We start from the raw sequence: 10,571 nt of genomic DNA, 5'->3' as shown, positions 1-10,571 counted from the left end.
ATCTTAATCTTCACAGAATTGCATAAAAAATCTATTATTCACTGAGTTTGATTTGACAAAGTTAATTGCATGTATGGCAGTGTTGAGTGCTTCTTCCATGTGTCCTCCAATATTCTTAGCAACCAAATGCTGTCTGTGGATAATGCAATGTGTATAAAAGATGTAAGGAGCAACTGATTTCATTCTAGAAACAAAGCCTTTCACTTTTCCAGTCATGGCTGCAGCTCCATCTGATGCAATGTCGATCAAATTAGTCAATAGAATATTTTTATCATTAAAATACTGCATTACTTCATTGAATATATCTTCTCCATTAGTAGTTTCAGATAAACTTTTAATGAATAACTTTCTTCCCTTATATCATCTTCATGGATGAATCTGACATAGACCAGAAGGATAGCTTGGTTATGAATTGTGCTATCATCAACCTGGATAGAAAAATTTGTCTTTTGGAGAATTTCCACAATCTTCTCCTCGGCAAAATTAGATATTTCATCCTGTCTTCTTGTAATTGTGTTATTTGAAAGTGGAATTGTACTCAGAGTAGATGCAGCATCTTTTCTCAGAACCTCATTTGCACAAGCTATCATAACAGGCTTGACAAGTTTCTCACCATAAATCTGAGGTGCTGCAACCTTGGCAATAATTTCAGAGACCAAATAACTTGGTTTGAGTGTCTTTGCTTTTTCAGTATTTATCTTCTTTACAATGTTGGGTCGTTTGATTGACTGTATTTTCTTTTTATTCTCAAAATATTCCCTACCTTCACCAACAAAGATGCCTTAATTTCTGGTGCTGTTCCACCTTAAGTTTCTTCATGGAATGATTTGTCATGATGGCATCACATTCAAGACACATAGGTTTTGAGTCTACAGATACAAAACCAAACATGATAAAATCTTCTTTGTAGTTCCTCAGTTTTGCCTTTTTAGCAGTTGGTTCAGACATTATTACAACTGATCTTAAAGAAAATAAAAATAATAAATGCTTTATTTCTATAAATTAAAAGTATCAAATTTATTATTAAACAATATTGTGTAGTGATCTATTTAAAATATCAAATTTATTATGAAACTGTTGTGATTGTAAAATTTAAATTATGTTATTCTTGATTGTAATATAGTATTGATTATATATTATACATTATTGATTCTTATGCAATAATTATTGAATTTTGTTTTCTTATTATTATTCTGTCTTCATATAATTTATTATTAACTAATAGTGCTTTTATTATTGAACAATATTGTGTAGATCTGAAATGGCTTCAATTTTTTCTATGGCTACGAATTCTCTGGGGCCCACTGGTGGTCCCCAGGAACCACGTTGGGAATCACAGCTTTAGAGCATAAAAACTAACCTTTAAAATGGCAACTTTTGTACTTTCATTGAAGCATAGTAGTATTCCATTTTGCCATTTCTTTTTATGAAAAATAATTATTTTCAGCTTCCTGCTAACTAAGCATATTTTATATAAGTTTTCTTAGTATTAGATATTTTTACTTGATTTTTTTTTTTTAATTTTTGTTATCCAAGAAACCTTTTGTTCCTTTGAATTTTAGAAAAATTAAGTCAAATTCTATCTTTATTTGTAAACATTTTAAAATCTTCTCCAAACTTATTTCTGTTATAAAATATAGCTATCATTTTATTATTTTATATTAAAAGCTTTTGTTAAGGCTAGTCATCATTAGCAAAAATTTATGTATTTCTAAATTTGTTTATATTTTCCTCTCGGAATTGCCTATCAGTTTCACACATGAGTTAGGGGAGAACATAAAGTCAGGCTAATACTAGTCTGATTTTTTGCTTTGTCTTTTCATTTAAAATCATTATCATCGTAGTAGTTGTAGCTTACCAGAAATCAATTCTGTTTGACAACACTATTCTCTTACAACACAAAGCAAAACCTAAAGTTCATATTCTGTTTAGCCTAACAGTATTTCCAGCATTATCCATTATCTCACTTAATAGTGCACCACTTAATAGTGCACCACTTAATAGTGCACCACTTAATATATACATATATATGATCATCTAGTCATATTGCAACATAGCATAGACTTGTCACAGAAAGTTTCAGTGAGGTTTCAATTTTACTTCATGACTTAATCTATGAACACTTTTATCTATTAATAACTGATCTATTGTAATAATATCTGAAATATGTCTGTTTGCCTTCTAATTCATACATTATTTTGATCAGTATTGTATTTTATGTTCTTAACTAAAATTGCTGTACAAATGTTTTGGGGACTGGCTTGTTTAGGCAAAATGTTGGTATTTTTCTTCATTTAAGTTTTCCAACTTTACAAATAGGACAGTCTCACCAAATGATTTCCATTTAAATGTTGAATGGTTAACTGTGGATTAAAAACCCACTTCTACCTGCATTGCAAACTAACCTCATCTCCTTATCCTTTGTGCCAACCATTTTTGCCTATTTGTCTTGAATTTTGTTTGCCATTTTTCTGCTTTTCCATAGCAAGGTTGGTGCTGTGGATTTCTTTTACAGTTTTGCTAACATGTCTACACCTGGTTTCAAACCATTGAATTCTCACAAACATTTATTCATCCAATAGGATGCACCCCTATATGGTCATTTGCAAGAGCACCTCTATATGGTCATTTGATCTATTAATAACAGCAGATACAAACAGGCAGAATGCTCTCTGCTGAAATGTCTTTAACCATAGTTCTGCTTGAACAACATTGAGCTCATGTATAATTTACTTTTGAGTAAACCAGGGAGCTATTCCTTCTAAATTTGATGATAATTTTTTAAATACTTTTTTATTCTTTAATTCATCTAGTCATATTATTTTTTATTGTAATATCTTGCTATTTCTATGATACAAAACTACAAACTTTAAAGTATTCATCATAATTTTTTTAAGAACATTCTGTTAAATTATATTCTGAACACCATCTTAAAGAAGTTATAGTTTTACTTAAATCTTATTTTCACAATTAATTGAAACACAAAGACAATGTGTTTCCTTCAAAATATGAGCTTTAAAGAGATGAATCCTTTAACACAGTCTTAATAAATATTCATTCTATTTTTAATTTCTGTTCTTTTCAATTTTATGGTGACATTTTTCTTTTCTGGTGCTTAAACTAAATCTGTTGCTAAAATAAAAATAAATCTATTAGAGTTTACACATGTATGTATACATTGATGAATTTGTTTCGCAAGATTCCTGATGTGCAATTGTGTATTGAAATATATTGCTGTACATCAGGATGGTCACTTTTTTTCTTGCCAATTAAACACACCCACTATATATTCATTCTTCACTTGTTTATGATTGTTCTTATTTCTTGTCTGTTGTCTGGAAATTTTTGGCACAGAATGGACTAAACAGAGCAGGAGGAAAGACATGGGCTGAAAAGTTGCTGAAGAAGTTATAGGTGTGTGCCGCAAGATTTCCAGACATTGAACATAAAATAAGAACAGTAATAAACAAGTGAAGAATGAATGTATAGTGATGTGTTTTTCGGCAAATAAGACAAAATGACTGTCCCGAAATATAACATAACAATATATATATATATATATATATATATATATATATATATATATATACACACACACACACACACACACACACACACACACACACACACACACACACACACACACACACACACACATTACAGTGTCCTGTTTTTAGGTTCAAAATTTTTTCTGACTGCCCCATGTCTTGTGTGGTGCCAGTGGATGAAAAAATGAGGTATGCAAAGTGACAGGGCTCTAAAACCATTTCTGTGGCTACACAAACCTCCTGAAGTTGAAAAGTTGGCCATTTTTATTGCACTTGTGCAGTGTCAAATTGAAAGTATCTGTTTAATGTTTGTTTCATAAGTCTTATGCAGATCTAAATTATGCTAGAAAATTATGGTACAAGTATAAAACTCATTTCTAATGACTTGATAACAAACACAAAGTTACACAGTTGATTAATAATCTTAAGATCTACTAGATGTTGAACAACTATGTATAGGAGAGAACAAGAGAACCCTCCACATGAACAGAAAGGTTAGAAGCCTAAACTGCAGCCTTCTGGGCAGTTTGGAATGGCAGTTAAATGTATTTCTAATATTTCAATAGGGTTTCCCATGCTTAAGTGCTAAGTGAACAAAGAACATCTAGTCATAATATTTCCTGTTAAAAATCAGCTGAATAGGTATATACTGAGAATTCTTTTTATAGTATAAACTTGTATTATAATACTTTAAGAAATGTATCTTGGAAGGTTTTTGTTGATTTATGATAAAAAATTTTTTGCCAACTATGCTTGTCATAAAATCATTAAAAATAAACTATGCACTTGCACTATAATTTTTTAGCCTAATTAGATCCACATGAGGCTTATGAAACAAATATTAAACATACCTTTCAACTTGACATTACACAAGCACAATAAAAATGGCCAATTTTGACCATTTTTTCAACTTCAAGGAGGCTTCTGTAACTACAAAAATGGTTTTAGAGCCCAGTCACTTTGTATACCTCATTTTTTCATCCACTGGCACCACACTAGATAATGGTGCAGTCTCAAAAAATTTTAACCCAGAAAACGGGACATCCTTTATTTTTATATATATATATAGATATATGTACCTAGGCAGTACTCATAAAATAGCTCCCTAATGTATCATTCTACAAAACATATAGAATATATAGTATGACACAAGAGAAAATGATGAAGAGTGTATGATGAGAGAAATAGTATGATGAAAATTTACTTAACCCTTTTGTTACCAATCCGACTGAAACTGGCTCTGGCTCTGAGTACAAATGTCTTGTTCTCATAAATTTTGAATTAAACTGAGGCTATGGCAAAAGACACTCAAGATACCATACAGTGTAATCAAACCTGGAACTATATGGTTGTAAAATAACCTTCTTAACTATGCAATCATACCATAACCCATTTTGTTTGCATGCCACAAACATTTTACTTACTAAACACTTGTATTTATAAATTAGTCAATGTTTAAAATTCACATTACCTAAATTTCTTTTGAAAAGTATTCAGTCAATCAGTCATTATTTTAAATTGATTTTACTTTACCTATGCATCTAACAAAGCATGATTGTGTGTGTGTGTGTGTGTGTGTGTGTAATTCAGTGTTTGCATATCTGTAAATTTGTATCTATGCTTGTTTGTATGCTATTGTTATATAGGTTCTAGTACATATGTGTGGGTGTATTATGCTTGTAAAAGGCTAAATTTTATTGTCTTTTTTCTTTCTAATTCCTGTTAAATTGTAGTTTAGTAGTTTTTCAATTTAGAATATATATTTTCAAAAATTGGTCTCTGTATGTATATTTGTTTATGTCCATTATACATTTCGCCTTGAGTGAACAAATCTTAACATTTTAATTAGTATTTTGGATCTTTCAGTTTCTTCATGGATTTGTATTTATATGGCAGTAAAGAGATTACATGTTGTTCATGTAATGGAGAATAAAGGAATTACATGATGTTCAATTTGTCACACTGCACTCAGTACATGCTTAATATTTGGTGGAAAAGATTTGGCTCAGGGCTACACAATAGCAACAATCATTCTTTGATACTCCATATATTTCCTTTTGCTCATAGCAAACCAATTTCTTCTGCTTCTGAACTGTTTATTCTCACTAATTGTCAATACAGATCATCACTACTTTGCTTAAATCCTTCTGTTCACTTAATATGAGTGTATAAAAGAAAGAAAAACTCAAGCACGACTCTTATCAGGAAAAAGCATCACACTACACCCACATCAAACACTCAGCTAGAACCTTCACAATTACTTAAAATTTTGAAACTTACTTTCACCAAGGATCTCTCCTGGCAAAAACACATTCCTGATATAGCTTGATCTGCATTCCAATGATTGGCTTTTCTCTTCAGGATCAGAAAATATTTCAGCCCCTAACATTCCACAAGGCTCCAGTAAAGTTCATAATGGATTACTTTTCCAATATCTGGGATGGTTCTACTGCTTCACATACCAATATCCTAGACCACAATCAAAAAAGGGATTTGACTAATTGGTAGTTAGTCAGTTATGGTCAAGCTCCAGCCTCTGACCCACAAGCAAGCTACCTCTTTTCTCTACCTTTTCTATTTACATCTATTTACATCTGTCTCTTAAAGCTGGCTGATCTCATATTCCCACCACTCAAGCAACCCCACCAGGCCACACCTCTTTTCAGAACCTCACCTCTCTGAGATATTCCTACTCATATATTTCCTGCAGCTGTTGACCTAGAACAGTTTAAATGGAACATTAATGGTCTTAGAGATTCTGCAATAGCCTTTCTTCTGTAGTCAATAAATAAAAAGCAGCAAAAAATTTGTGATTTATTCTTGTGTACATATATACATCTGTACTTGTCTTTCTGTGTTCTTGAATTTAATTCTTTTTCTAAGAACACATATAAAAATGCACACAGACACACACGCACACACATTTTTAAGTTAAGCTTTAAAACTTTGCTGTGTCAATACTCAAATTTAATGTCTGTTGAAAGAAATCATTGAATGGACAGATATGTGATTGTAATTATTTTGTGTCTATTAATTACCACCCTGCTTTGTTACAGGGCATCATGAATAAACAAGAAGTGTATCACCGAAGGTCAACATTACCAGCTGGTAAACTATTAAGACGTGTTAACTCATTTGAAAAAGATCAAGACCCTTACGAGGATTCAAATGACAAGTAAATGTTTCTCTACATTTTGTTGAATAATTGATGTGTATGTGTGTGTGTGAGACAGATGACCTCTATTTAGAGTTTCATAGGCACAAAGTGCATATCAATTGATCCTATGTTTGGACCATTAGACATGTACTTCTATATGTATTGAGTGCTCTTTTCTTTTGTTTGTAGACCCACAAACTATATGTATATGTGCAAGTGCTTACTAAATTTATTTACTTTATTAATCTCCCCTTAATCAAAATCTACCCATCATTTATGATCCACCACTTTTTACTGCATAATGCTAGATTTCATACACTGTTAATTATTACTGTAAGATCTTAATCAGTTGGAAGCATTTATTCCTCTGATATCTTGTATACCTCTGTTATGTTTGTCTGCACAGAAACTCAAGAGTCACAGGCAATTTTAATGATGACTTTATCTCTCATTCATTAAAATTAACACACATGTGCATGCGCGTGCGCACACACACACACACACACACACGCACATGGAGATCCTAGATTTTACTGTCTGAAATTGAAATTAAAAAAAATAAAAGCACTCTCTGATTGATTGTGCATTAATATGCATCATTTGCAGTCTAATCTGGAATCAGAAAATGTTTCCAAATTATTTTTAGCAAAGCTGTTCCTGCTGTGATATTGCAGACATTTTAAAAGTGTCCCATGAAAATCCTGTCTTTTTGAAACATTTCAACTATGGCCATCTAATTTTTTAAAAGCATCTCGGTCATGAAACATCCATTCTTTGAAAATGTTTTCCCTGGACCATCCCATCTGTATTAAAAACATTTCAGCTGTTGCTATCCTGTTTGCTTTTAAAAGCACTCCAACAGTGACCATTTCATTTTTTTAAATCATTCCTGTTCTGAGCATTTTAAAAACTTTCATCTCTGATTATTTTGCTTGTGGGTCAGAGTTCTCTCAGTGTTTTTGAACTTTTGCAATACAAATGCAGTAATTACCCTATAGTTGATGAGTTTTAACCTGAAATAAGCTGTTGCACCACAGCTGTTGCATTCTCAGACATCTGTTATCTATCTTATGGTCTACAAGCTAGGAATTGAAAACCTTATCCAGTGGAACATCTTTCATACATATACATGCACATATGTATGCACATGCACAAGCATATACACACATATATTCTCTCTCTCTCTCTCACACACACGTACATTGCTTCTTTCTAAAATTCTTAGACAGAGATAGTCAACTTTTGGGACAGTTTATAAGAAATGTACTGTTAAAAGTGGGGAGAATTTTTTAAATTCATGCCTTTGTTTCTTCTTTGCTTTTTGTAGTCTAAAATATTCATAGTCACCAGAAAACAGTCAAGAACACTCTGTTAGAAAGGAAAGGAAGGATGCTGATAATACTCAGTCAATACATGCACAAAATATGTAGCAAAACCTCAAGTTGAGCAATCTAATTTAAATGTAACACTCTATTACAGTCAATTCAATAAACACACATAAATCATCTCCGAAAATTGTTGCTATATATAGTACATTGAAGACTTACTTCTATGTCATGATCCAAGGAAAGATACACTCACCTTTATTCTCTCAGGAATTAATGCACTGGCAGTGCTAATATACTGAGAACAAACTGATTCAATAAGTTACATCACTCCCCTACAATAATTTAGTTAAAACTGTTCCTGCTTTGCTATTTTTTATTGCAACTCAATTAGGTTTGGTAATTTTATTTGTACCTTTAATATTTATGTTTTAATAGAGAAATAACTCATAGAGACCACTCTTTAGAGCAAACTTTGGATGAAACAAAAGAGGAAAAAGAAGAAAATGATTTTCAAGTTGGGTGAGTTTTTAATTTCTGAATTTTATCTAAGGTATCCTAATGATAGTGAATTGATTTACAGTTATAATTTTATGTGATTGACTTTTCTAACAACTAGCTACTATGGTCTCCTGAAATAGCTCATTTGAAATATAAGTTAAGTTCTATTATCTAGACAACTAGATAGTGAAACTGTTCCTTCTACTTAAAGGAAAGGGCTCTTTGTGTTCATTTAAGCATTATAAGAAGGGTGATTACACTGGTCTGCATTTGGGAATTTAAAAAAAAATTTTATTCATGGATGTGATCTTACATATTCTTAGGTTGCTGATTTTAAATATCTAAACCATTTTGCGCTATCACATAAGGATTTTCAATAAAATATAAATTAATGATAATAAAAAATGTGAATTTTTAATATATTGTTACTTTATTAAAATGAAGCAAGTAATCATAGAAAAGCATATTGTTAGTTTTAAGAACATGTGTATTCCAACCAACATGAAATGAATCCTGAATTAACATCAAATCAAATGAATGTTTAAAAAATATCCTAATAATGGTTAGCTTACATATTGATTCAAAAGAAGGAGGCCCTCTTTGAATTCTGCTTGTGCTGTGCATCTGAACCATCATGTTTCAATGACCAGCAGTAATCTGCCATCATGCTAATATTCTATTTGCCCTACTATTGAGTTTCTGCTCTCTTTGTTTCTCATTGGAGTCCCCACAATTCTTGGGAAAATAGTCAAGATGTGTGCAAAAAGTGCATCTTGATGCTCATTCTAGACCCAAGTTGTTGGAAACTTCAAATCAGGTCTAGGATCATTTTTTTTTAATTCTGGGGTGCAGCTGTTTCTCAAGAAGTTTTGAACAATCTGCTTGAAGGAAAACAGGCATTCACCTTGACATTTGCTAATGCTTCCTCAAAATGCTTGTCTTTCATCAATTCCCAAATCTGAGGGCCAGCAAAGATTCCTGCCTTTAGCTTGCCTCCTCTTATATGAGGAAATTTGACTCCAGGTACTTGAAAGCAGCTCCATTTTTGTTCAGGGCCTTCACAAAATTTTTTCTAAGCCCTAATTTGATGTGGAGTGGTGACAGCAGAATTTTCTTGGGATCAATTAGTGGCACAGCTTTCATGTTGTGATTTCCAGGTTAGAAGCTGGTTCTTGGTGGTCTGTCTTTTTGTTCATAGTTCAGGATGTCTGCTCTAGTATCCCAAAGATAAAGGAAACAGGGATACTTGGTGTATCCCCCTTGAAGACCTAGTAGGAGAGAAATAACTTTTAAATCACCACAAATGAGAAAATTGTGAATATGGTACTTGATGACAGTTATTAGTGTCTTCACATTTTCACAAGTTTCTGATATTTGGACACAATGACCAGTTGGTACAGATGCAGCTGTATTACCATTGTAGAGAAGAACAGCCTTAAAATTTCTGTTAGAAGGATCAATGAAGAGCCCCCTTTCATCTACTTTGTATGACATCCCCATGTTTTCAATAAGGCCAGAAATATTTGAACAGAAAACTAAATAATTCTATTTCTCAAAGAACTGAGTGAATTCTGCTTCATGATGGCAGTACCAAGCAAATGTTGTTCTAGGAGATAGGGGCCTTCAGTCTAGAGTCAAGTATCCGTGCACTTTCTTTTGTAAAATGGCGTACAAAACATAAACATTCATACTGGAAGTTGACTCCATTAATGTCAGAATAGGTTTCTTTTCAGAAAAAATAAAGGCTTAGATATAATGAAGTTGACTTTTATTCATGCTGGACGGTATAATGCTTACCTTTTCTGTATAAATTTACTAAAACCATTAAATGGTTAACTACTTTTTGAAGTCTCACGTACATGCTGGTAATCACGGCCCAGGCCATATTTTACATATTTTACTCATATGAAAAGTGTCATTATTGGTAATTAAACTTAATTCGCAACACGTGCATATCTATCAGCTTTGTTTTTTGGTTGATAAATCTTATCAACAACTTCTCCTGTGATTGTGGTTAGAGAAGACATACAGCTATATGTT

The 10,571-nt window shown here is 32.2% G+C and overlaps 1 protein-coding gene across 1 annotated transcript in view; it reads left to right on the top strand.

The window, feature by feature from the left end:
* The window catches only part of LOC106874321 (uncharacterized), a 466,970-nt gene that overhangs the window by 405,629 nt on the left and 50,770 nt on the right, over positions 1-10,571 (top strand). The window contains exons 21-22 of the mRNA XM_052965857.1: positions 6,605-6,723; positions 8,469-8,552. Of these exons, the coding sequence (XP_052821817.1) occupies positions 6,605-6,723; positions 8,469-8,552 (203 nt within the window). The remainder of the gene's footprint in view (positions 1-6,604; positions 6,724-8,468; positions 8,553-10,571) is intronic.

Source organism: Octopus bimaculoides, chromosome 2 (assembly GCF_001194135.2).
Source record: "Octopus bimaculoides isolate UCB-OBI-ISO-001 chromosome 2, ASM119413v2, whole genome shotgun sequence".
Taxonomy (NCBI): Eukaryota; Metazoa; Mollusca; class Cephalopoda; order Octopoda; family Octopodidae; genus Octopus; species Octopus bimaculoides.
The sequence above is the reverse complement of the archived record's forward strand: the minus strand, read 5'-3'. Positions and strand labels throughout refer to the sequence as shown.